Source organism: Sus scrofa, chromosome 13, assembly GCF_000003025.6.
Source record: "Sus scrofa isolate TJ Tabasco breed Duroc chromosome 13, Sscrofa11.1, whole genome shotgun sequence".
NCBI classification, from domain to species: domain Eukaryota; kingdom Metazoa; phylum Chordata; class Mammalia; order Artiodactyla; family Suidae; genus Sus; species Sus scrofa.
This window is the reverse complement of record NC_010455.5, coordinates 19,047,471-19,074,639: the sequence shown is the minus strand read 5'-3', so window position 1 is coordinate 19,074,639 and position 27,169 is coordinate 19,047,471. Positions and strand designations below refer to the sequence as shown.

General features: G+C 43.5%; 1 protein-coding gene across 1 annotated transcript in view; it reads left to right on the top strand.

Annotated features, from left to right (window-relative positions):
• The window catches only part of SUSD5 (sushi domain containing 5), a 45,284-nt gene that overhangs the window by 10,684 nt on the left and 7,431 nt on the right, over positions 1 to 27,169 (top strand). The window contains exons 3-4 of the mRNA XM_021071555.1: positions 4,718 to 4,836; positions 16,866 to 17,054. Of these exons, the coding sequence (XP_020927214.1) occupies positions 4,718 to 4,836; positions 16,866 to 17,054 (308 nt within the window). The remainder of the gene's footprint in view (positions 1 to 4,717; positions 4,837 to 16,865; positions 17,055 to 27,169) is intronic.

Below are 27,169 nucleotides of genomic sequence, written 5' to 3'. Positions count from 1 at the left end.
TATCTGAATTCCTGACCCATGGAATCCTTGTGGAGAAGTAATTCTGTGGCCACCTGGGAGAAAATGGCCTTTATTGCTGTTAGCTGCTCCATTCGGGTTAAACGGAAAAAGCAGAAACCATTCCACTTTTTCCTTCATGTCATAGGAACATGGTAGAGCAAAAGAACAAATGGGCTGTAAGGACGGCTTTGCTTGATCATGACCCTGAAGATGTCTGCCTGGCAGATGGCCGCAGAAAACACAGACGACCGTGCTGATTCACATCTCCAAGGGTGCTATATGTGAAGCAGCAGTTGGATAAAAAGAACTGAAGCTATTTCCAAAGCTTTCCAGTGAATCTGGAACTGTGGCTCTCTCTACCTTATATTTTACATCCATATTCCTAAATAGACAAAACATGGCCCAGGAATGCATGTTTCCAAAACGTCGGCAAGTATGGATGTTTTTCACAACTCCGTTACTATCATTGCATCAGATAACCAGGGTATTCTCTCTGAGTTTGCCATAAGGTATTAAGACATATTAGTGGATCTCTACCTTGCTTAGATGATATTTCTTTTTTTCTTTTTGTTTTTAGGACCACACCCACAGCATATGAAAGTTCCCAGGCTAAGGGTCAAATTAGAGCTACCGCTGCCGAGCTATGCCACAGCTATGCTATGCGGCATCTGAGCTGCATCTTTGACCTACACCACAGCTCATGGCAACACCAGATCCTTAACCCACTGAAGTTGTGGGTTCAATCCCTGGCCTTGATCAATGGGTTAAGGATCCGGCGTTTGCCATGAGCTGTGGTGTAGGTCACAGACATGGCTCAGATCCCATGTTGCTGTGGCTGTGGTGTAGGCCGGCAGCTACAGCTCCCATTCATCCCCTAGCCTGGGAACCTCCATATGCCATGGGTGCAGCCCTATAAAGCAAAAAAAAAGAAATATAACATTATCCTGGCCAATTTATTTCCACAAACTATTTTAGCAAATGAAGGATTTATCACACAATATAAAATAATTGGTCACATGAGGAGATAAGGCAACAAGAATAAAAATAGCCAAAAGAGAATTTCCCATTTTGGCTCAGTGGGTTAAGAACCTGACTAGTATCCATGAGGATGTGGGCTCGATGCCTGGCCTTTCTCAGTGGGTTAAGGATCCAGTGTTGCCATGAGCTGCAGTGTAGGTTGTAGAGGTGGCTCGGGTCAGGCGTTGCTGTGGCATAGGCTGGCAGCTGCAGCTCCAAATTGACCCCTAGCCTGGGAACTTCCATATGCCACAGGTGCAGCCTTAAAAAGAAAAAAAAAAAAAATAGCCAATAGACACTCTAGATGTTAAAACTGGTACATGCAGACTTTAAAATAATTCTTTAAAATGTTCAAAGATACAAAAGACAGTCTTCTTGGAAGAAGACTCAATATAAAAATAACCAAATGGAAACTCTAGAAATAAAAAATACAATGACTGAAGTTTAAAAACTGAATGGATGGATCTAATGGCTGATTTTAAGAGCCAAAGAGAAAATTAGTGAACAGGAAGATATTTGAGAGGAAAATATCCAGAATAAAGAACAGAGGGAAAGGAGTTCCCGTCGTGGCGCAGTGGTGAGCGAATCCGACTAGGAACTATGAGGTTGCGGGTTCGGTCCCTGCCCTTGCTCAGTGGGTTAACGATCCGGCGTTGCCGTGAGCTGTGGTGTAGGTTGCAGACATGGCTCGGATCCCATGTTGCTGTAGCTCTGGCATAGGCTGGTGGCTACAGCTCCAATTCAACTCCTACCCTGGGAACCTCCATATGCCGCAGGAGTGGCCCAAGAAATGGCAAAAAGACAAAAAAAAAAAAAAAAAAAAACAACAGAGGGAAAAAGGATGAAAATATAGAAGAAAGGGCACAAGGTTAAAAAAAAAAATGCCTGTAATTGGAATTCCAAAAGGAGAAGAGAAAGAAAATGAAGCAAAATCAATACGATAATTAACCACAACTGTAGAAAAACATCCATGTACAGATTCAAGAAGACCTCCGACGCCTGAATAGGACAAATAAAAAGAGTTTCACAACTTAGAACAATATGGTAAACCTGGTAAGAATCAGACATGAAGAAAAAATATTGAGTAATAAGAAAAAGAAGGAGAAACTTCAAAGGGGCAACAGTAAACTGACAGTAAAAGCCCAAAGACAATTGAATGATACCTTCAAAGTGCTGAAAGAAAATTACTTCCAACCCAGAATTCTATCCCCAGTGAAAATAATAAAGGTAAAATAAAGAATTTTCAAAATTCTTTGACAAAAGGTAAGAGAATTCACTATATATGATCTGCACTAAAAGAAACACTGGCATGTACTCTTCAGGCATGAGGAAAATAATTGCAGGTGGACAGCTGGAGATGCAAAAAAGAATGACCAGAAATAGTAAATATGGGGGTGAGTTGAAATTCTGTGAGACAGTCCCTGACGTAACAATAGGTCAACTTACAATTTTTCAACTTTACGATAGCACAATATGCATGCATTGGAAACTCTTTTTCAAATTATGAATTTTGATCTCGTCCAGGGTAGTATACTGTTTGATACTCTCTTGGTACTGGGCAGTGGCAGAAAGCTACAGCCCCCAGTCAGCCATGCAATCATGAGAGTAAACAACCAGTACACTTTTTTTTTTTTTTTTTTTTTTTTTTTTGGTTTTCAGGGCCACACCCGAGGCATATGGAAGTTCCCAAGCTAGGGGTTGAATCAGAGCTACAGCTGCCAGCCTACATCACAGCCACAGCGACACAGTATCCAAGCCGAGTCTGTGACCTACACCATAGCACACAGCAACGCTGGATCCTTAACCCACTGAGTGAGCCAGGGATCTAACCCACTTCCTCATGATTACTAGTCGGATTCATTTCCACTGTGCCACAGCGGGAACTCCCAACCAGAACACTTGCAACTATTCTGTACTGAGGCAACCATCCTTGCTTTTTCACTGTCAGTAGAATATTTGATAAATTGCATGAGATATTCAGTGCTTTATTATAAAATAGGCTTTGTGGGAGTTCTCTTGTGGTGCAGTGGGTTATAGATCTGGCATTGTCACTGCAGTAGGTTAGGTCACTGCTGTGGTGCAAGTTCGATCCCTAGCCTGGGAACTTCTGTGCATCATGGGCAGGGCCAAGAAAAAATAGACTTTGTGTTAGATGATTTTACCCAAATGTAGGCTAATCTAAGTATTCTGAGTACATTTAAGGCAGGCAAGGCTAAGCTCTGATGTTCGGTAGTTTATGTGTGTTAAATGCATTTTTGACTTGCCATGTTTTCACCTGACACTGGGTTTTGGAGAATACAACCCCATCATAAGTTGAGGAATATCTATAATTATATAAAGTAGTAACAATAATAACGAACACTAAAAAATGGTGTATAAGTCAGGAAGGGTTTTTTGGCTTTTGGTTTTGTGTTGTGTGCATGTGTGTTTGTTTGCTTTTTAGGGCCACACTTAGGGCATATAGAAGTTCCCAGGTTAGGAGTCGAATCAGAGCTGCAACTGCTGGTCTATGCCACAGCCACAACCACAGTAATATAGAATCCAAGCCACATCTGTGACATGCACCACACCTCATGGCAACACTGGATTCTTAACCCACTGAGGCCGGGGATCGAACCCGCGTCCTCATGGATACTAGTCAGGTTTGTAACTTGCTGAGCCACAACAAGAACTTCCTAAATTTTAACAAGTCAAGAAAACATGTTATAACCTCTAGGGTAACCACTAAAAAATAGTAAAAGGTAATATAATTTCCAAACCAATGCAGAAGAAAAGAAGAATACCAAAAAGGGAATTCAAACAGTCAAAATATGGGAAAGAAAAGAGAGGAAAGGGGGAACAAAGAATGGGCAGAACTAATAGAAAGATGGCAAATTTAAGTTCAAAGAGACTTGTGATTAAATTAAGTAGATGTGATGCTCAGATTAGAAAACAAAGATCATCAGATAGATTTTTTTAAAAAAAATTCTGTTTGCTGTTTACAAAAGATATCCCTAAATAAATCACGAGACAAAAATAAATTATAATGGAAATTAGCATACATGTAGAAAGGAATGATATTAAAATATAACATATTCAAACTCATGGAATGGTACTAAAGCTATACCTGGAGGGAAATGTAGAACATTAAATCCCTGTGTTAGAAAAGGAGAGAGGGGGAAGATTCATGAACTAAGGATCCATCCTAAGAAATCTGAGAACAGCAAAACAAACCCCCTCCCAAAGAAGGGAACTAATAAAGAGAAGAGCAGCATTTCATGAAATAAAAACCATGCATATACTAGAAGAGATCAACTTTGCCTCTGAAACCTGAACCAATAAAAATATGACCTCAGGAGTTCCTGCTGTGGTACAACAGGATGGGCAGCATCTCTGCAGTGCCAGGGTGCAGCCCAGCACAGTGGGTTATGGATCTGATAGGTCACAACCGTAGCTCCAATCTGATCCCTGGCCCAGGAATGCTGTATGCAATGGAACGACCAAAAAAGAAAAAAAAAAGTTAGGACTTCAACTCAAGTATCACCTACAACTTCCTAGTTTTAGACCTTTTTGGGAGATTGTTTTCATACTGATATATACATACTTTTAGCCGAAACTCCTGAACCAGAAAAATCTGTGCTGCTTCAGAGCTGACGGCAGAAAAGAACTGTTCTTTCCTAGTTTGGGTTAGTTCATCTAACTGGGATCTTCTTTATTTCAGGACAACAGTGTGTAGCAAGGGAAGTGGTGAACAGCAAATCAGGAGAGCTGTGGATATGAGAATCGAAAGCAACGTGGTTCCTGGCAGCACATACAATGCCCTTTGTATTAAGGATGAAGGTCAGTGCCAGATGCTTTGTAAAGATTTTGGAGGGTCTACTTGTGGGGGTTGACCTCTTAGATTGCGTTCTCTAAAAGCAGGCCTTGGAGTTCTTGTTGTGGCACAGAGGGAACAAATCTGACTAGTACCATGAAGACGCAGGTTCAATCCCTGGCCTCGCTCAGTGGGTTGGGGATCCGGTGTTGCCATGAGCTGTGGTGTAGGTCAGAGACACAGCTCAGATCCCTCATTGCTGTGACTGTGGTGTAGGCCGGCAGCTGCAGCTCCAATTCAACACCTCACCTGGGAACTTCCATACGCTGTGGGTGCACCCCTAAAAAGCAAAAATAAATAAATAAATACAATAAAAATAAAAGCTGGCCTTAAGATGAGGATTCACTTAAACATGGTGTATCAGGAAGTCTTCCAGAGAAAAGCCAACAGGGCAGTGGGGAAGGGGTCAGGGAAAGGAAGGGGATAAGCACTAAGCACGGTCCACAGTGGCTGTGAGGTGAGGGTAACTTTGGCTCAATCCCAGAGGGGATCTCTGGAGACAATAACCGCAGGTTTCCTGATCAGGCGTGAGACAGCAGGGGTGTTTATAGCACTGCACCTGTCAGTCATTGGTTAGGAGCTGCATTAGGGAGATGTAAATTCCCAGCCCCCACTGGTTTTCAGTGTGCCTAGACAAAGGTTTCCAATAGTAGCCCAGCCCCAGGACCCCCAACAAAGATGCACAGGTGCCCACCAAGAGCCCCTGAGCATGGGGATGGTAAAGGTATTAGGGAATGTGGGCAAACCCCTAACCCCATCTGCTACAGCTGCTTACACTGCTCCTACTGCTCACCCTGTGGTCTGTCTTCATGGTGGAAATTTTTCTAAAAAGAAAAAAAAAATCCTTTTTCCCTAAAAGGAAATTTATAAGATTTAGGAAACTGCTGCTAGAAAGGAAAATTTGAATTCCTTCTGGGAAATCAGCTGAGGGATGAGGAGAAAACCATAAAGGAGTCTCTAGGGCAGCATCTCATGTGCATGGGAATAAGTACACCTTCCTTATGAGAAACATATGCTGTTGAAGGGGAATGTTCATGCAGATGGGGAGAAAGCCAACTGCCTAGAAATCAGCGCAGGTACAGCCTGGCTACACACTGATCCCCTCTAGGAAGTTTTAAGAAATGCTGATGGCTGGGTGCCAGCCTTAGAGATTCTTTTTTTTTTTTTTTTCTTTCTGTCTTTTGTCTTTTTAGGGCCACAGCCACAGCATATGGAGGTACCCAGGCTAGGGGTCAAATTGGAGCTGCAGGTGCCAGCCATAGCCACAGCCATAGCCACAGCAACGTGGGATCAGAGCCACATTTACAACCTACCACCATAGCTCACATCAGTGCCGGATCCTTAACCCACTGAGTGAGGCCAAGGATCAAACCTGCGTCCTCATGGATGCTAGTCAGATTCGTTTCCACTGAGCCACAATGGGAACTCCCAGCCCTAGAGATTCTGATATAAATGTTCTGGATATCGGGTTTTTTTTAAAAAAAAAAACAACTCCCCAGTGATTATAGCATGTAGTCTAGTTTGAGAACCACTTCTCTAAGGCAGAGTTTTCTGAAACTCTGAAATGATGAGAAATACCAGATGAACTTATTAGAAATAGAAATCCTCAGGCTGCATTCCAGAGGCACCAGATCCCAATCTCCTGGGAAGGGTTCAGAGTAGTTGGTAAATCAAAGAGCCATGGTGAACCCTAAGGCCCTGGCTGGTGCTTGTTCGGTGTTTACTTGTGGTAGGCTTCTCTGCTGCTATGGCATCTCCCTCCAAGAAGGGTTCTACACTCACTGATTGCTGTGGAAGAGTATGTTGGGAGAATCTTTGGGTATCATTTGCGTAGTCAAGTGACTGAAGGATGTGGCCGTGCTCTAGAAAGGGCTGGGGAGAACAATATTCATGACTTGTTTTTTAAAAGACCACATAAAGTAAGTTAAAATGATCCTTTGAATCTCAAATATAGGCAAAGGCTCAGGTCCCTGAGGGAGACAGGACAGAGCCAGAAAGCCAGCAGGACCATCTTTCTTCAGTGATCTCAAATAGATACCCAGAGCTCCTGAGTCTGATTTCTTTCCCCTGATGAACAAGAGGTATCAGCTAGCTTTTGCTGTGTAACATACCACCCCAAATGGAGTGGCTCAAAACAACTGTTTACATAGTTTATTATTTGGAGGGGAGCAATTTGTGTTCTTCTGCTCATCTCAGGTGGGGTGATTCTAAGTCCACAGTCAGCTGCTGGGTCCTTGGCCTTGCTTCTGGGCATTGGCTAGCTGTTGGCTAGGGTGATGGGGGACCGAGTCATGTATTCCTTATCATCCAACGGGATAGCCTGGACTTTCCACCTTGCAGATCTTCAAACAGGTTGTGTGTATGCATGTACATGCCCCTTTGTCCTCAACTATAGTGCATGAACTCAGAGGTTGGAAACATCTGTTCACAAGCTTGAGGGGACCACATCAAAGCCATGACAATGACTCCCAAATTGAGTTATTGCCAAACCAAGTAATATGTCTCTTGATATATTGCACTCAGAGGAGCACAACTTCAATTCAGTAGTATTCTTGCCAAAAATATATACCTTGAATCTAACCATGAGGAAAGAGCCAAACTCAAGTTGAGAAACATCGTACATAATGACTGGCCTATACTGTTTTAAAAATGTCAAGAATAAGAAAGACAAAGAAAGGCTAAACAACTGTTTAGGATCAAAATAGTCTAAAAGGGAGTTCCCTTAGAGTACAGTGGATTAAGGATCTGGCATTGTCACTGCAGCAGCCTGGGGCTGCTGTGGCTCAGGTTCAGTCCCTGGTCCAGGAACTTCTACATGCCTCAGGTATGGCCAAAAAAGAAAAAAAAAAAATGGAGAGATAAAATAAACTAAAAAGACTTAACAATGAAAAGCAATTTGTGATCCTGCATTGTATTCTGGACTAGCAGAAAATAGCAATAATTAAGGAAATTTGAAGATGGATGATGTATTAGATAATAGTATTGTATCAGTGCTTAAATTTCTTGATGTTAGTAACAGTATTGCAATTGTGTAAGAGAATGTCCTTGTTCTTGGAAATGGATCCCAAGGTGTTTAAGGACAAAGGGACACGATATCAACAACTTATTCTCAAGGGGTATAGAAAGGAATTAGAGGTATAGATACACACATATGTATGTTCATATATATATATATATATGTATGTACGTATGTGTGTTTGTGACACATATTTTCCATATATCTCTATTGCTCTCTCTAGAGAAAGAATGATAAAGCAAATGAGGAAGAATGAAAACACATTTGTTACTCCAAATAAACAGTTTTGAGGAGTTCTTTATTCTTAACATTTTTCTGTAACTTTGAAATTATATGAAAATGAACATTTCCCTCCAAATTGTCTTACATACTCTTCCCAAAACAACAGCAACAACAAGAAAGCACAAAACAAAATGAAACAAAACAACCCTGAGTTTTGGGGAGCCAGCATAGGAAGCTAACTCATGATGCCTGTCAGTATATGTGAGGACTGATGCCATTTTAATAGAGTTAAGCCCTGTATGTGGTCCTTTGAGTCAAAGTGCTCAAGAGCCCTGCATCTCCCTCTCACCTCCAGGTCAACAGCTAGGGGCTTAGGTGGGGAAAACTGGAGTCTTGGTCCAATAGGGCCTGACTTGTGAGGACATCTGACTCTCTCCAGGAAAGCAGGATGGATTCCCCAAGGTGTCCTCAGAGAGAGCTCTGTCCCTGTTCCCCTACCTTTCATTCTTTGGAAGGAGCATGTAAGCTGCTCCCACATGGCCTTCGACTTCTCCTCAGGGGAGCTTTGTAGACAGTCAACAAGGGATTCTCATACTAAGTGATGTAAGTCAGACAGAGAAAGACAAATACCACATGATACCACTTATATGTGGAATCTAAAATATGGTACAAAGGAACTTATTTACAGATCAGAAATAGACTCACAGACATAGAAAACAAACTTCTGGTTACCAAAGGGGAAAGGGGAAGAGATAAATTAGGAGTTTAGGGATTAACAGATACACACTACTATATATAAAATAGGTAGATACAAATGTGCTACTGTATTAGCACAGGGAACTCTATTCAGTATCCTGCAATAAACCACAATGGAAAAGAATATGAAAAAGAACGTGTATATATTCAGAATATATATATCTATCTGAGTCACTTTGCTGTATACCAGAAACTAACACAACATTGGGAATAAACTATATTTCAATAAAACAAAAAACAGACAAACAAAGGAAATCTGTGAGGGAAGGTGAGAAGCCAAGAAGAGGTTCCTGAGGAGTGCAGGTGAGGTTTAATTCAGCAGATGCTGGGGTGCAGTACCACCCCTAAAATTTGCCTTTTTCCAATGATGCTTCAAGGCATTTAGCCCTGGGCTGCTTCTCTTCCACAAGACAGGAAGAATGAAAGGTGCTAACTCCAAAAATGGCAGACGTGTGCCTCTTGAGCCCAGAAGGAAAACAGAGCCTGTGGAATGTTCAGGCAGCTTCCTCCTGTGTCTCTTTTTTGAAATAAAGTTCATTATGAATGTAGACGTTTCTCAGTTTCCAGTATTTCTGTTTCACTGACAGTGAATTTCCAGCCCTGTGGTGATCTCACTTAAACTAATAAGTGAAGTTATTTTTAACCAACTGGATGCTGATGAAATAAGCTACCTCCACTTGGGTTCTCTGGCTTTACTTTTCTTGGCAGTTTGTCTGTGGGGTCGATGGTGTGGGGTCTGGAGGCTTCAAATCTCCTCCCCAAAGAGTTCCCATTGGGCTCAGGGTTAATGAACCCGACTAGCATCCATGAGGATGCAGGTTCCATCCCTGGCCTCGCTCAGTGGGTTAAGGACCCAGCATTGTCATGAGCTGTGGTGTAGGTCGCAGACATGGCTCAGATCCTGTGTGGCTGTGGCTGTGACATAGGCTGGGGGCTACAGCTCGGATTGGACCCCTAGCCCGAGAACCTCCATATGCTGTGGGTGTGCCCCTTCCTTGAAAAAAACATTATTTTTCGTCCTATAATTGCCCTCTGACTAGTCCAAATTGGCTCATCTCTCTTTTTCTAAATAGCAGGTCTCTTAAATACTTCATTGCCCTATCCTATAGCTTTCTAGTCACTTTAGATCATCTCAGAGGTAATACTGAGTCTGTAACCAAGACCTTATGGGGCCTTCCTGGGAGTGATCCTTGACCTCCTGGTCAAATCCATCTAAGTAGGTAATTTGCTGCTGCAGTTCAAAATTACTTTGTCTATAATCTTCCAAGTTTGTGATCTCAGAGTTAAACAAGTATTTCAAATTTTTATTATATTTAATTAATTAATTAATTAATTAATTGCTTTTTTAGGGCCACACCTGCGGCATATGGAAGTTCCCAGGCTAAGGGTGGAATCACAGCTGTAGCCACCGGCCTACTCCACAGCCACAGCCAGGCAGGATCTGAGCTGCATCTGTGATCTACAGCTCACAGCAATGCTGGATCCTTAACCCACTGAGCGAGGTCAGGGATCAAACCTGCATCCTCATGGATACTAGCTGGGTTCATCACCCACTGAGCCACAATGAAAACTCCAACTTTTGCAATTTTTAAGATTTTACAGAGCTTCAGCTCTACTGAGACCTTTGATTTTGTTTGCAGTCAAACGGACATTTCTCTGCTATGACTTCCAAGCCTCCAGAAATTTTCACTAAGTTCCATATTTTGAAGTTTATTTAAGCTGAGCAGATAGGCCAATGAACTTAGTTCTACATTAGCTAGACACAGAAACTCTAGTTTTGTTTTGTTTTTTTCTTTTTGGCAGCACCTGCGTCGTGAGGATGTTCCTGGGCCAGGGATCAAACCTGAGCCACAGCAGTGACAACAATGGATCCTTAACGCCCTGAGCCACAAAGGAACTCCCTCTAGTTTTTCAAAAAGTATTATTCAGGCCCTCCATTTCCCCATGGTTCTTTCACATACCTGGTATTACCAGAAACAGACCAGAATGAGATAAACCAGTGCTCCACAGCCTCTCAGGGTCACAGTTCCCTAGAATGGAAGATTTCCCACCTACTGTACCAGACAGGGGTACAGATGAGCGTCAGTTTTAACAGGGTCTTCCCAAGCACCACTCAGGTGGTGCCAAATGGCAGAAGGACTCTGCACCCAGAAGGGAAAATCCAATTAAAGCAGCACTCCACTCAAAACCAGGTGACCAAGTCTTATAGTTTTCCCCCTAAAAAGGAAAATCTCCAATCAAAGAGCATCCCAGTAAGGAAGTAAATCCCGGTGTCCTCACACCCAAGTTTCTGCCACTTACCGGAGACATCTCACAGATCAGGCCAGACCAAACCAGGCCAGTACCGGAGCCCTGTTTCGTCTTCATCCTCATCCTCCCCTTCTTCATATCACCAGGGGCACCAGTTTCATTTTCATCTCCATCCTCATCATCCTCTTCTTCAGGGTCTGGTGGTTTGTCAAGATGGCAGCACCCATGTTGCAGGTCATTTCCTCAGTGGTTTGAGACTCCAGGCTGGTCAGCATTACCCCTGGGACTGTGTGTGGCCCACTGTGCAGAAGGTTCAGGGTCTGTTCAAGTTCTTGCTTTCCTGAGAGAGGCATGAAGATAGAGCTCCCACGGCTCTTGGTTTTTTTGTTTTTTGTTTTTTGTTTTTTTTTGTCTTTTTGCCATTTCTTGGGCTGCTCCCGCGGCATGTGGAGGTTCCCAGGCTAGGGGTCGAATCAGAGCTGTAGCTGCCAGCCTACACCAGGACCACAGCAACGGGGGATCTGAGCCACATCTGTGACCTACACCACAGCTCATGGCAACGCTGGATCCTTAACCCACCAAGCAAGGCCAGGGATCGAACCTGCAACTTCATGGTTCCTAGTCAGATTCGTTAACCACTGCACCACCATGGGAACGCCCCACAGCTCTTGGAGTGAAGCCCGGCAGGCAACTTTTCTCAGATTCTAAAAACTTTTAATAATGAAAAAATTTCAAACAGAAAAAGTAGAAAGGAGAGTATAACAGATACCCTTGTGCCCATCATCCAGCTTCAATAGTTATCAATATTTCGCCGATTTAGTTCCATGTATTTCTTCCACTATTTCCCCCTCTAATTTTAACACAAATGTTGGGCATCGTATCATTTCATTTTAGAGTGTTTAAAAAAATTATTTTCAGGAAGGGAAACTCAGGAGCTAGTAAAATATAGATTCCAAGTGATTGTAATCGATTTAAATTTCTCGATTGACACAGGATTTAATTGTATATGAACTTACCTAAACCTTGCAAACACTGTTATTTGCAGGGTATAAGACCCACAAAGTGGAAACCTCTTTCTATGGCATGGATCCTTGTCAAATGTAGCTCCCCTTGGGAGAGGTTGTAAATAATTTTCAACCATTTATACCTCCTGCTGAATACATTACAAATCTTCTGGAGGGGAGTTATTTTTATATTAACTTATTTCATTGAGATACAATTTCCAAATGCACAGGTCTTAATTTTAATGACTTTTGACAAATATATATAATATTCCATTGAGAAGCAGTATATTTCCTATCTTGAACATTTGTGGGAAATCCAGAAATATTGGGTATGTGTACTCAGATTCTCAGGGGTGTTACTGTGGTTTTCCCTCAGCCAGATACTAGCCCATGACATTCTGGGATTAACATTCAGGAATAGGATCCCATGAGTCTGGTAGGATGTGAATTTGGTCTGAAGTTCCCCCATTATCTACTCTCTAAACAGGTACCCTGCTCCTAGATTTTCCTTCCAAGGACTTGGGGTTGTGTTCCACAGATGGAGCTGTGTGAGACTGAAAGTACTTGCCAGTCCTTTTTGATAGCAACTGAGTGATGAAGGGCTTCCAAGTTTTCAGAACTAGATCCTGCAAGAGGAGAAAAGGCTGAGATGTCCAGCCTGAGTCATAAGCAGCTGAGGATGCTGGGAGAAAGAAGGAGGTTTTTGCCCCTGGAATACAAGCTGGAATTTGGTCCAGCCTAGCTTGACTAAGGCTGATGACTTTAGCCCATTCTTTTTTTTTTTTTTTTTTTAACTGGACTATAGTTGTGTTGATTTCAGGTATATAGCAAAGTGATACAGTTATACATGTACATATATCCATTCCTTTTCAGATTCTTTTCCTATATAGGTTACTACAGATGTTACAGCTATAGTAGGTCTTTGTTGGTTACCTATCCCATATATAACTTTGATGCATTCTTATTAGGATGCACTGCTCAGACCATGTGAACCCAGGGATGATGGCTCTCTGCTCAGAGAGTGTGCCTGGCTAATATAATAAGACAATAAAAAGAAATAAAAGGTATACAGATTGGGAAAGAAGAAATAAAACAGTCTATTGCAGATGACATAATCAGCAGTATAGAAAAAGTGAAAGAATTAATAAAAAAAAACACAGAAAACAAACAAAAAACCTTCCTGGAACTAATAATTGAGCACAACAAGTTGCAAGACACAAGGATAATGTACAAAAGTCAGTCATTGTCTTCTAAACCAGCATGAACAAGTGGAAATTGACATTGAAAACACATTGGCATTTACATTAGCACCCTCAAAAATGAAATAGGTATAATCTTAAAAAAATGTGTAAAATCTATGTGAGGAAAACTATAAAACTCTGTTGGAAGGTATCAAAGAAGAACTAAATAAATGGAGAATCAGTCCATATTCATGGGTAGGAAGGCTCATACATTGTCTAGGAAGGCTCATACATTGTCTAGGAAGGCTCATACATTGTCAAGATGTCAGTTATTCCCAACTTAATCTATAGGTCCAATGCAAACTCAATCAAAAGTCAAGCAGGTTATAGGCATTCCCGTTGTGGCTCAGCAGGTTAAGAACCCAACTAGTATCCATGCGGATACAGGTTCAATTCCAGTCCTCGCCTAGTGGGTTAAGGATCTGGCGTAATACAAGCTTCAGCGTTGGTCAAAGATGTGGCTTGGAACCAGCATTGCTGTGGCTGTGGCATAGGCCCGAGGCTACAGCTCTGATTTGACCCCTAGCCTGGGAACATCCATATGCCACAGGTGCGGCCCTAAAAAGATACACACACACACACACACACAAAGTCAAGCAAGTTATTTTGTGGGTGTGAAGAAACTGATTCTATAGTTTATAAGGAGAGATAAAGACCCAGAATAGCTAACACATTGTTGAGGGAGAACAAGGTTGGAGTATTAATACAACTAAACTTACATAAGGACACAGAAAGCAATATAATGTGGTGTTGGTAAAGAACAGACAAATATCAATGGAAAAGAATAGAGAGCCCAGAAACAGACCCACACAAATATAGTTAAATGATCTTTGACAAAGGAGCAAAAATAGGCTGTTTATTATAGGTGCTAGAATAACTCAACATCCACATGCAAAAGAAAAGAATCCAAACACAGACCTGGCACCCTTCACAAAATTTAACTCAAAATGGAGCAGAGGAGTTCCCGTCGTGGCGCAGTGGTTAACGAATCCGACTAGGAACCACGAGGTTGCGGGTTCGGTCCCTGCCCTTGCTCAGTGGGTTAACGATCCGGCGTTGCCGTGAGCTGTGGTGTAGGTTGCAGACGCGGCTCGGATCCCGCGTTGCTGTGGCTCTGGCGTAGGCTGGTGGCTACAGCTCCGATTCAACCCCTAGCCTGGGAACCTCCATATGCCGCAGGAGCGGCCCAAGAAATAGCAACAACAACAACAACAACAAAAAAAAAAGACAAAAAAAAAAAAAAATGGAGCAGAGACCTAAATGTAAAATGCAAAACAGTAAGACTCCGAGAAGATAATATAGGTAGAGACCTAGATGACCTTGGGTATGGTGATAACTTTTTCCATAAAGCACCAAAGGCATAATCCATGAAATAAATAATTGATAAACTGAACTTCCTTAAAAACTTCTGCTCTGCAAAAGACAATATCAAGAGAATGAAGAGACAAACCATGGACTGGGGAAAATATATGCAAAAGATGTATCTACTAAAGTACCATTATGCAAAATATGCAAAGAACACTTGAAATTCAACATTAAGGAAATAAAAAATCTCAATTAAAAATTGGCCAAAAGCCCCAAACAGATACCTCACCAAAGAAGATATACAGATGGCAGGCAAGTATATGACAATAGGCTCTATATCATATTTCATCAGGGAACTGCAAATTAAAACAATAATGAGCTGCTGCTATGCATCTAGTAGCATGGCTAAAATCCAGAACACTGATGACACCAAATGCTGGGAAGAATGTGAAGCAACAGGTACTCATTTATTGCTGGTGGGAAAGCAAAATGGTACAGCCACTTTGGAAGACAGTTTGGCAGTTTTTTATCAAACTAAACATACTCTTGCCATTCGATCCAGCAATCACAGTTCTTGATATTTATCCAAATTAACTAAAAACTTAAGTTCACATAAAAACATGGAGTTTCCGTCGTGGCTCAGTGATTGACGAATCTGACTATGAACCATGAGGTTGCAGGTTTGATCCCTGGCCTTGCTTACTGGGTTGAGGATCCAGCGTTGCCATGAGCTGTGATGTAGGTCACAGACAAGGTTCGGATCTGGCGTTGCTGTGGCTCTGGCATAGGCCAGCGGCTACAGCTCTGATTCGACCCCTAGCCTGGGAACCTCCATATGCTGCAGGAGTGGCCCTGGAAAAGGCAAAAAGACAAAAACAAAAAACAAACAAAAAAAACTTGTACGTGAATGTTTATACCAGCTTTTTTTTTTTTTAGGGCCACACATGCAGCATGTAGAAGTTCCCAGGCTAGAGGTCAAATCAGAGCTGTAGCTTCCTGCCTATGCCACAGCTACAGCAACGCAGGATGCAAATCGCGTCTTTGGCCTGCACCACAGCTCACGGCAACACCAGATCCCAGACCCACTGAGGGAGGCCAGGAATTGAACCCAAGTCCTCATGGAAACTTGTCCGATTCATTACCACTGTACTACCACGGGAACTTCTGCAGCTTATTTTCATAACTGCCAAAACTTGAAAGCAACCATGATGTCCTTCAGTAGCTGAATGGATCAATGCATTTAGTACTTCCAACAATGGAATATTATTCAGTGCTAAAAAGAAATGAGCTCTCAAGCCATGAAAAGACATGGAAGAAACTTAAATGTATATTACTAAGTGAAAGAAGCCAATCCGAAAAGGCTACTTACTATATGATAAGGCAACAAATTATATGACACTCTAGAAAAACTATGGAGACAGCAGAAGGATTGGGATTGCCAACAGTTAGGAGGAATGTATGGATATGTAATTATACATTTGTCAAAATGCATAGAATGTAGAACATGAAAAGTGAACTCAGATGTAAACTATGGACTTTAGGTGATGATGACATGTCAGTGGAGGCTGTGCCTGAGCGGAGACAGTACCCAGGACCTCTCTGTACCTTCCATTCAATTCTGCTGTGAACCTAAAACTGCTCCAAAAATTGGTTCATTATATTTTTAAAAAGCAGGTACTCAGTAATAAATGTGATATAATCCCATTTATGTTAAAACACACACATACAGTTGTGGTATGTGTGCATCTATAGCTATAGCTGTACTTATTTGTATATACTAAACCTGTAACAGTGTTACCCTTGGGTTGAGGTTGGGGAGGTTGGGGAGGGTGAGGCACTCTCTGCTCCACTCAGTCTATTTCAGCATTTGACAAAGAGTACCCACCACTTATGCAAATAAGGCCAAAAGGAGCTCACTGCTTGGGCATATGTGTCTGGGTCCACCTTTCAAGGAGACATGAGAAGGGAATGTTGCCTGGCAATTTAAAAATACAAAGTTGTAGCACTTTGCAGCACATTTAATCATTCATCTATGCCCAGCATTCTTCCAGGTCCAGAGGATACCAGGATGAAGGAGATCTCAGTTTAGGGGGCAGGCAGCACCCTCAGGGAGAGGAGTTTGCTTCTTAAGATTGTTTTTCCTCCCAGACTGAAAAGTTCTGCAGAGTTTGGGAAAACTGATTGTGATTCCTTGTCCTCAGAGAAGCCTTGTGGAGACCCACCCTCGTTCCCACACACCGTCCTGCAGGGACGCACCGGCTTGGAGATGGGGGATGAGCTGCTGTACGTGTGCGCCCCGGGCCATGTGACCGGCCGGCGCGAAACGGCCTTCACCTTGCTGTGTAACAGCTGCGGGGAGTGGTACGGCCTGGTCCAGGCCTGCGGGAAAGGTAAGCCGTGGGCTGCCCACCTCCACCTGCCCACCTGCTGCCAGCACAGCGGCTCCAAACCACTAGCCTGTCTCTACAGGGGTCCCCTTGAAGGAGGCTCCCAGACCTTCCCGAGTCCTGGGCTTGAGAACATCTTTGCTTGGGGGCCATGGCGACATTTCACAGGCACTGTGCACCCCACCCCTCCCCAGCTCTTCATCTTCCAGGCTGGAGGTAAAGAGTAAAGCAAACCCTGTCTTCTCAGAGGACAGAACTGTTGCTGGGTCAACTTTCTGGCTTTTCCCCCTAGAAACCTGATCAAGATGGACTTCCATAAGCAACAATGCTCATGGTAAAAATGTTTCCGGATTGGTAAAGTGGGCTGGGGGGGGGGGGCTGTCCTGAATAGACAGCCTTGGGCTTCCTCAAGTGTGATTCTTGTGCCTGGGGACCCTGAGAGCTTTGTAACGGGGTTGTGACAAGAACTACTGGCTCTTGTGGGGCATGGGACTTTGTAAACCAGGGTGGGTCCACAGTGCCACACGCGAGTGCTGTCCTCTTGCACTTGAGCAATCACAGGGGTGGAAAGTGGAGGGTGAAACAGGACAGTACCTCCAGGGCAGCTGTAAGGACTGTTCCCCTGCCTTGCTTTACTCCCTGGGCTGCCCAGCGAATCTGAATATTTGGCTGAGGCTAAAAAGACTCCTGGTGGGCACTGAGCTCCCCCAACCTGATCTGATTTCTCCAGATGCCCCCATTTCATCATCTTCCTATACCTGGGGCAAGGCTTCTACATCCCACCCCTGCCCAGCCCCCTGGGAATTCTCCCAGTAGCAGAAATCACTCTGTCCTTTAACTTCTACTCCTACCTGGATCTCATGCCAGGCCCTGAATTGTTCCTTGGCCTCACAGGGCTCCTCTCTGTCCAAGATCCTTCAGGGACCACCTTCCTGATCCCTCACCCGTGACATCTGGGTACCAAGAGGAGGCTGCACTATATAGAATGATGACTCCAGCACCCCAGTGTTACTGAATTTATAAGTTAGTTGTGCTTAGACGGTCTCCTATGGGAGAACCAGGGTGAGACTAGGGCACTGTCTTATTGGCGAAATTCATCCAGGTTGTTGCCCGAGCTGTGATTTGTTGTGTTCGTTGCAATTTAGTATCCACAGTATGAATACACAGCCCCTTATCGCTGCTGGTGGTCCTTTGGCTTCTTTCCCTGTTATGATGGTTGCCATCTTCACTGCAGTGATCATTCTTGTCCATATCGTTCAGTTTGCATGTCAGCACATTTTTCTTGGTTCTTGGGAGTGGAGTCACTGTCCACGGGGTAGGTGTCTGTCCAGCTTTTGTGGATGCTGCCAGAGCATTTTCTTTTTTTTTTTTTTAAGCTATTTTTTTCTTTTTAAATTGAAGTACAGTTAAACAATAATGTATAGGTTAACAGGTGTACAGTTTAGCGACTCAAATTTTTAAAGGTTTTGGATTTCCCATCGTAGCGCAGTGGTTAACGAATCCGACTAGGAGCCATGAAGTTGCGGGTTTGATCCCTGGCCTCACTCAGTAGGTTAAGGATCCAGTGTTGCCGTGAGCTGTGGAGTAGGTCACAGATGCGGCTTGGATCTGGCGTTGCTGTGGCCGTGGTGTAGGCCAATGGCTACAGCTCTGATTAGACCCCTAGCCTGGGAACCTCCATATGCTGTGGGTGTGGCCCTAGAAAAGACCAAAACAAACAAAATTTTAAAGGTTTTACTCCATTTATAGTTATTATAAAATATTGACTATATTCCCTGTGTTGTACAATGTATACTTGTAGCTCATTTTTAAAAAAATTTTTATTATGATTGATTTACAGTGTTCCATCAATTTCTGCTGTACAGCAAAGTGACCCAGTCATACACATATATACATTCTTTTTCTCACATTTCCTCCATCATGTACCACCACAAGTAATTAGATATATAGTTCCCTGTGCTACACAGCAGGATCAGAGCATTTCTACAGTGTTTGGACCACTTTACTCTCCTACCAGCTGCATATCAGAGCTCTGGTCCAGTATCCCACCAACCTTCAGGATTAAGAGACTTTTTACCTTTATTGCCAATCCGGTGATTACTTTGTGGTGACCCGTAACATCCATTTCTCTCCTTGAACACTTACCACATGCAAATCAAGCATTAGCATTTCTTCAGTCAAGTGTCCATCCAAGATTGTTGCCGATTTTTCTGATTTGAATTATTTACACGACATAGGATTTCTTTTTTACATAAAACTTTCTTAATGTGTTGAAATTCTCTCTTCCATTCTGTGGCTTATCTTTTTCCTCTTGAAGCGTTTTTGGATGAATAGTGAGATTTCGTTGTTGTCTTAAACTCTCTCCACACCTTTTAAGATTTGTTTTCTAGGAAGTTCCCGTCATGGCTCAGTGGTAACGAGCCCCACTAGTATCTATGAGGATATAGGTTCCATCCCTATCCTTGCTCAGTGGGTTAAGGATCCAGCATTGTGGTGAGCTGTGGTATAGGTCACAGATGCATCTAGGATCTGTGCAGCTCTGATTTGACCCCTAGCCTGAGAACTTCCATATGCCGTGGGTGCGGCCCTAAAAAGAAAAGAAAAAAAAATTTTTTTTAGTGGATAGATCGATACTTTCATAAAATGCAATAAAAATGAATTAACATAAAACCAAAGCAAAGATACTCCAAATAGAAACAAAAATGGTTCATTAAATAGACACAAAATGCCCCTGTCAAAAGCTTCTAAAAACTTCCTACTTGCCTTGTTGCATGCTAGTAACAAAGTTACAGACTGGGACAAATCCTGAAGCACAATTTGAGCCATCTTCTAGCACTTTCCTCTGTTGTTGCTGCTTAATGGCAGGCAGAAGCTCCTGCCAGTTCTAATGGATTCACCTGTCCGAGAAAATCAGGCAGAAGACTTGACTTCCTGTTTGTTGAAATGTCTTACCTCAAAGTAGACCTGAACTCACCCTGAGATGTCGGCGAGCTGGCTATATTTCTGGTGAGGCACTGAGGCTGTAGCATCCGATGAGCCACACCCATCACCCAAATGAGTTGTTTACTGGTCCCAGTAGAGTGAGAACTAAATGCAGGTCTTGTGTGTCTGGAATGGTGTTTATTTTCTCACCACAAAGCAGAGTTGTTGGAGCTTTCAGCTGCTGGGCAGGAATTTGGGTTTCTACAGTTGGCTGAACATACAGACCGTTACAATTTTCATTACTCTGTAGATTTAACATTTAAAGTGTCTGTGTCATTATAAGAAGTGCATGCACGTGTGTGTGTGTGTGTGTGTGTGTGTGTGTTTTACAAGAATATCATCCACTTTGCATTTATTTTTTACTCCACTCTACATTTATTTTTCCAGTGAACATCAACTTTTTTAAGGAACTGCTTCAAATTGGAGAAAAGGCATCCTGAAAGAGTGGGCCAAACAAGGGTTTTGGAGATGGACCCAGCTGGGTTGGGACAACAACCCTCCTTGTACAGCTGGTTGGCCATTCATTCATTCACTCACTCTCACTCACTCCCTTCATTTGGTAGGGTCCGCGAGGTACTGTGATTACCGCCCCAGCCCTAAAGGAAACTAGTAATCCGGGTGCCTTGGAAGAGACAGAAAAGCAGTAGATGTCGGGGTAGAAGGGAAAGCTTGAAAACAAGGTATCACAGAAGGTGAAATGTGAAAGAAAATGTGTGTTTCCAGGTGGAAGAAGTGCTCTGTGAGCTCAAAGGCTGGATTTACTCTAGATCCAGTAAATGGAAGCTAGAAAGTGTGCATTGGTTTCACAATCTAAGCAGTTTCTGGCAGCTTTGAGTTTTCAGTGTGTATCTCGGACGTGAGCTGCACCTGGGCCACATGCAATGAGCACAGGAGTGAGCTGGAGTGAGGAACAGAGCCAAGGGCAGACAATTGCTGCTGTTCACCCAGAGGATGGGGATGGGGTGGTGGGCAGGCAGAGGAGGGACAAAGAGTAGAGATGAAGGAGGATCAGGGGGCCAGAGAGATGGCGGCCTTATTTTATTTTGTCTGCATGCTTGTTCCACGATGGGGAACACATCACTCAGAACAGGACCTGTGATGAGGACAGAGCTCAGTGAAGGCTCCTTCTTTCCCCTCTCCTCTCATGCTGACCCCAGAGGGTGTCAGGCCCCCTCACTGAAGGGATTTGTGAGATGCTGGCTCCTGGCTTCCTCATGTATTATTGACTCCAGCTCCTTTACAACAGATAATCCAAGGCAGTCTGTGACTTCAGCTGTCTAGAACTTGGGTGAGAAATTTGTCTCTGCCAGCAGGCATCTCAGATTCTGGAGACAGAAGCTGGTCCCTCCAGCGAGGTGTGGCCCAAGTGGCTTTAGACTTGATGGAGACCTGGTGGGCAAGCTGCTGGTGACTTCCTAACATGTGGCTCCCAGGCATTCCAGACTGGTGTCCCCAGCTGTCTCACCTCTCCAGGGGGCACTTGTCACCTCTGCACTGGGCTCAGCTACTGACCCTCCCTCCACATCATGTGGCCGTCAAGGCTCCCCCGCTATCCCCACCTCAGAGTGTTCCTTATGTTTCCTGTGAGCTGCTGGAACCCACTCAAAGTGCTCTGGTAGAACCTGCCCCAGGAGTTCCTCTGCTGAGGTCGTGGTAGAGTCCCTGCCCCTTATTCCCCTCATGACCTCTTCAGGCCCAGAGAGCCTCAGGCTTGGGTACCTTGGAGGTCAAGGCTTAAAAGAACTTGGAGCTCAGATGAATTGGGGCTTAGGGGCTCAGGGCTACTCTGGAGTGTTTTGCTCAGATTGGTCATTGTTTGGGCATCTTGAATATAGCTAGATGATTTGGATTGGGATTTCTAGGAGCAGAGCCTATTCAGACATGCATGCCTCGTTGAGGAGCAAAGGCAGTGAGGGAGGCGGTAAGGATGTGGCTTCAGCTGGATCCTTGCTTTGCCTGTGAGTATGAATTGCACCCCAGGCTTGGCCCCACTTGGAAGCAAGGGCACCAGCTGGAGTTCCTCCACATCAGTCTGTCATGGGCTGCAGGCTGCTGTGCACAGAGGGCAAGGCAATTTGTAATCCCCCAAGTGAGGCTCCTATTCCTTCAAGGGCAGTTCCCCAAAGGAGGGAAAGCTGTGAACCCTGGGCTGCCATCACTCTCAGCAGCTGGGAGATGGATGCGTTGGCCTGGGAAAGGGGGATGGCACCAACAGCACCCACAACAGAGAACTTAGTTGGTTATTAAAGCATCAGTTCAACAGAGCAATGATTTCAAAATAAATCCATTAATAAGGGGGGGACTGCCTGAACGAGTGTGGTGACAGTTAAACTTTGTGATGGTGAGTAAGCATGAAGGCACAGGGGTGCATCCAGTTGGAAGGTCAGTGAGTGGCTGATGCAGGAGGGTGCCTCAGCCTCACACCACCTGGGCTGTGTGTTCACCCTGACATTAGGATCCAGCCTTCAGTGGTGCTGGTGAGGTCTTTCACTTAAGCACAGGGAATTTAGCCTTGACCATCAAGCTGAATGGATGCGGGAGTTCCTGTTGTGGTGCAGTGGTTAACGAATCCAACTAGGAACCATGAGGTGGCGGGTTCAATCCCTGGCCTTGCTGAGTGGGTTAAGGATCTGGAATTGCCATGAGCTGTGGTGTAGGTTGCAGATGAGGCTTGGATCTGGGAACCTCCATATGCCATGAGAGCAGCCCAAGAAATGACAAAAAGACAAAAAAAAAAAAAACAAAACTGAACAGATGCAGACTTCTTTAACTGCCATTTTCTCCCCTTTGCGTGTTGGTATTTCTCTAGCTTTGGTTCCTAGAATCCAGATCTTGGTCTGATTATTTCATTTTCCATTCTCCTATCTGAATCCACACATCGTCTTGGTTTCCATTCCCACTGGGGCAGCAATCTCATACCTCTCTAATGTTCTCAATATCCAACTATTGCTGGTTGTTGCTCTGATTACAGAAAAATCCTGGTGCTTTTCTCCTCTGACGCGTTATGTGCAGCAGATTTCCCTCATGCTATGTTTGGTTTTCTTTGGGCTTCTTCTTCTTCCTCTTCTTCTTCTTCTTCTTTTTTTTTTTTTTTTTTTTTTTTTAGGGCCACACCCTCAGCGTATGGAAGTTCCCAGGCTAGGGGTCGAATCAGAGCTACAGCTGAAGGCCTACACCACAGCCTCAGCAATGCAGGATCAGAGTCACATCTGCATCCTACACCACAGCTCACGGCAACACCAGATCCTTAACCCACCGAGCGAGGCCAGGGATGGAACCCGCATCCTCATGGATACTAGTTGGGTTCGTTACTGCTGATCCACAACAGGAACTCCTCATTTTGTTTTTTAACAACTCTATTGAGGTTTAATTTGCATACAATAAACTTCCCCCATTTAAAATACATAAGAGTCTCTGAGTTGTCACAGATGTGTACACCCATGAAACCACCACCAGAACCAAAATGAGAACATTTCCATCTCCCTCAAGTTTCTTTGTGCTCCTTTCTCCAAGAGGAGTTTTCCACCCTTTATCACGCTTCATCTTCACAAGTCTGAAAGTAGAAATGACCAGCTCCAACTGGCAGATGGGAAAACTGAGGTCCAGAGAGGTTCAGTAAGCTGCTGCATCAGACAGCCAGAGAGAAGCAGAGCCAAGATGTAAAACCAGACACGTCTCACTCCAACATCTGTGTGGTGTGTGTGCTTCTCCAGGGGCCTCTATCAGCATGAGGGGAGCTCAGGGCTTGCTTTGCAAACTAGCTATTCCCTCCCTAAGTTCCTCTGCTATTTTCTCCCATTTCTAAAGCCCTTCTTTTGTTTTCTTAAATTAACTTCAATTTCTTTTTTTTCCCTTCATCTTCTAGACTGCCTTCATAGAATAAAAGCCAGAGACTGCACTGAATTTAGAAGTTCCTTGTCAATATTGCCATATTTGTTCAGAGGTTCATTGAACCCGTGGTTATTTCTGGCTTGTCTGGTTGTCTTTTTTAAAATTGCTATTTTTAAAGGCTGTGTAGCCAAGAGCAGAGGGAAAAAAGAAGGCGTGTGTGGGCTTCCAGAAATGCAACAACATGAAAAAGAAAAAGATGCAAAGTGGCAGCACTGGGAGAGCCCAGGGTTCTGGGCTCCAGCCTGTGCACTCTGGCCCCTGATAAAGGACTGGCAGTGCCTGAGCCACCCTTCCCCTGTGTTCCTGAGTTCTATCCATCTATAGTCTTCTGTTTTCCTAAAAGTAACGGTTAACTGTAAAACACACAAGGAATGACCTGATTTTTGCCAAGAGAGCCATCAAGTTTACATTTCCTGCCCCCGTTGGTTTAAATCAGAGGGCCCAGAGTTGTGCTGGCCCAGGCTTCAGGACAGCATGGGGGAGGGCAGGGCTGAGGAGCTGCTGACAGTTAAGGAGAACAGGGACTCAGGAAAGCAGAGAGAGGTGAGAGAAATAGCACCTCCACAGGCAAAGGGCTGGGCTTCCCCATCTTGACGCAGAATGTAATTTGGGGTTGACATTCAGTGAGTAACGAACTTTCCCATTACTCAGAAGGGGCAAAACAGGCTTGGGAGACTTTGTCATGAGTAGACTCTTTGTAAACGGTTGGTGTCCCTGTCTTCGTTTGAGGTTTTGGCAAAACTGTGACAGAGTGAGAAACTGTTTCTGAGCCAGGCCTTGACCTGCCAACATGGGCATACAGGAAGAGCTTGGCTCAGGGCCCAGGGCTGCTGACCAGGGATGCTCTAGGCCCAGAAGCTGCAGACAGACAGACATATACGCAGAGCTCAGACTGACCAAATGGGTCCAGGTCAAGGCAGGCCAACCACAGCAGGAGTGGGCTGACCTTTCCCAGACCCCTAGCTCTAACATGAGGCCCTGGGCCAGTGTTTCCTGCACAGGGAGAGGTCAGGGAGGAGAAGATGGCTGATGTCCTGCCTATATTCCAGGTGTCTTCTGACTTCATGAAATACTTAAGCTCATGGGGTAGGTTACATGGGAGAAGCAATTTAGCCGACACTGATTATGCCCAGTACTGGGACTAAGATGTTCATTGCCATTCTTTGCTACTGTCACAAATCAAACAGCGCCCTGGATGATGGATTTCTAGATCACAACGGGCTTCCATCACTCCCTTATCACCTCTCCATGTGCTCATTTATTCATTCAACAAGCATTTCTAGAGTGTCTGCTCTATTCCAAGTACCCCTCTGAGTGCTGGGAAGACAAAGGCAGCATGTGTCCCTGTTCTCAGTGTTCCTGGGCTGGAGTTGCTGTACAGTGAGAGCCAGGTGGTGTGCCCAGGGCAGGGTCACCAAAAACAGAGATGGATGCTGTCCCCACAGTTCCCACAAAATATCACTCCAAAATGAGGCCATTTAAGGTTTATGTCTCAAATACCGTCAAGGTTTTGATTGGTTTTCCTCTGTCCATAAAAGGGTGAGACGTGTCTCTAAAGTATTCTGAGCCGACCCCCTTATCATAAATACCTTTCATTTTACAATGACAGCCCATTTCTAATATTTATCATGGTTGTTATTAGGCCACTGTTTTCATCACAAATATATAAATAGATATATAAAATAAATAACCAACAAGAACCTACTGTATAACACAGGGAACTATACCTAATATTCTATAATAATCTGTAAGGGAAAAGAACAAATATATATAAATATATTATATATATATAAATCATTTTGCTGTACACCTGAAACTAACATAACATTGTAAACCAACTATATTTCAATCTAAAAAAAGAAAAAAGAAAATATAGAGATAATGAGTATACTAAACTCAAGTAAAAAAAAAAAAGTCGGAGATTCCAGCAGCAACTGGTTTACAGCTTAATGTTTATGTAACACAGCATATTCTTGAAATAATTCAAAGTACAAATGTCTTAAGAAGAATGAATGCCTACTATCTCTATAATTGATGTCTTAACAAAATATCAGGTTGTTGAATTATGGTTTTTTTTCCCTCAAAGATTATAGCCATAGTCTTCTCTTCTTGCCTTTGAAATGCTGAGGAGAAATTGTAGGCAAGCCTGCTTTAATTTTTGTTCTTGCACGTGATTTGTCCTTCCTGCCTGGATGTCAGCTGAATTCTTTCTTTAACCTTGTCATTCAGGAGTCAAACTCTGTGTCAGTTTTTCCTGGAACATGGTGTGTATTTAGGGTTGTTTGTTTAATTTTTATTTAGGAATAGCACAAATACAGAACGTTTCAAAAGTCAACGGTTATAAAAAAAAAAAAAAGTTAACGGTTATGAAGCTCCATGAATTGCCATACCATAAATCCACCCGTATAATCATTACCCAAGTCAAGAAACAGGACATCACTAGCAATCCAAAGACTCCTAGTGTTCTCTTCCAGTCACCACTTCCCTGAGAATAACCACTATCCAGACATCTAAAACCGTGGTTATACTGTCCCTGCTTGAACTTTGTTTCAGTGGAAGCACAGAGTGTGTTTTCTTGTGTTGGGCTTCCTTTGCCCAACGTGATGTCTGAGACACACCCGTATTGTTCTATGGAGCTGTAGTTCATTTTTTTCCTTTGCTATGGAGTATTCCATTGTACTGTTTGTTTGGGTTTTTTGGCCACAGCCCTGACATGTGGAAGTTCTCTAGCCAGCGAGTGAACCTGCACCACAGTAGCAAGTCAATTCTTAACCTGCTGAGCCACCAGGGAATTCCTCCATTCTACTGTTGATGAATATTTGTTGTTTCAAGTTTGGCGAGATTATAAGAACATTCCTGTGCAAGTTTCTTGGTGCACGTGTTACATGCATTTTTCTTAAGTATGTACCTAGGAGTTAAGGTGCTGGGGTTATATAAGTTCAACTTTAGTAAATAATGCCTAACTAGTGGGATGGAAATGCTATAAAAGTGGGTTGCGATGACCATTGTACAACTATAAGGGTATTAAAATTCACTGAGTAATTTAAAAAGAATCCATGGACTAGGAAAAAGAGGAAGACAAACAGAATATAAGAAAACTAAACATCAGGTAACTTGACTTGGAGTTCCCATTGTGGCTCAATGGGTTAAGAACCCATAGTATCCATGGAACTCATAATATCCATGAGGATGTGGGTTCAGTCCTTGGCCTCGCTCAGTGGGTTAAGGATCTGGCATTGCTGCAA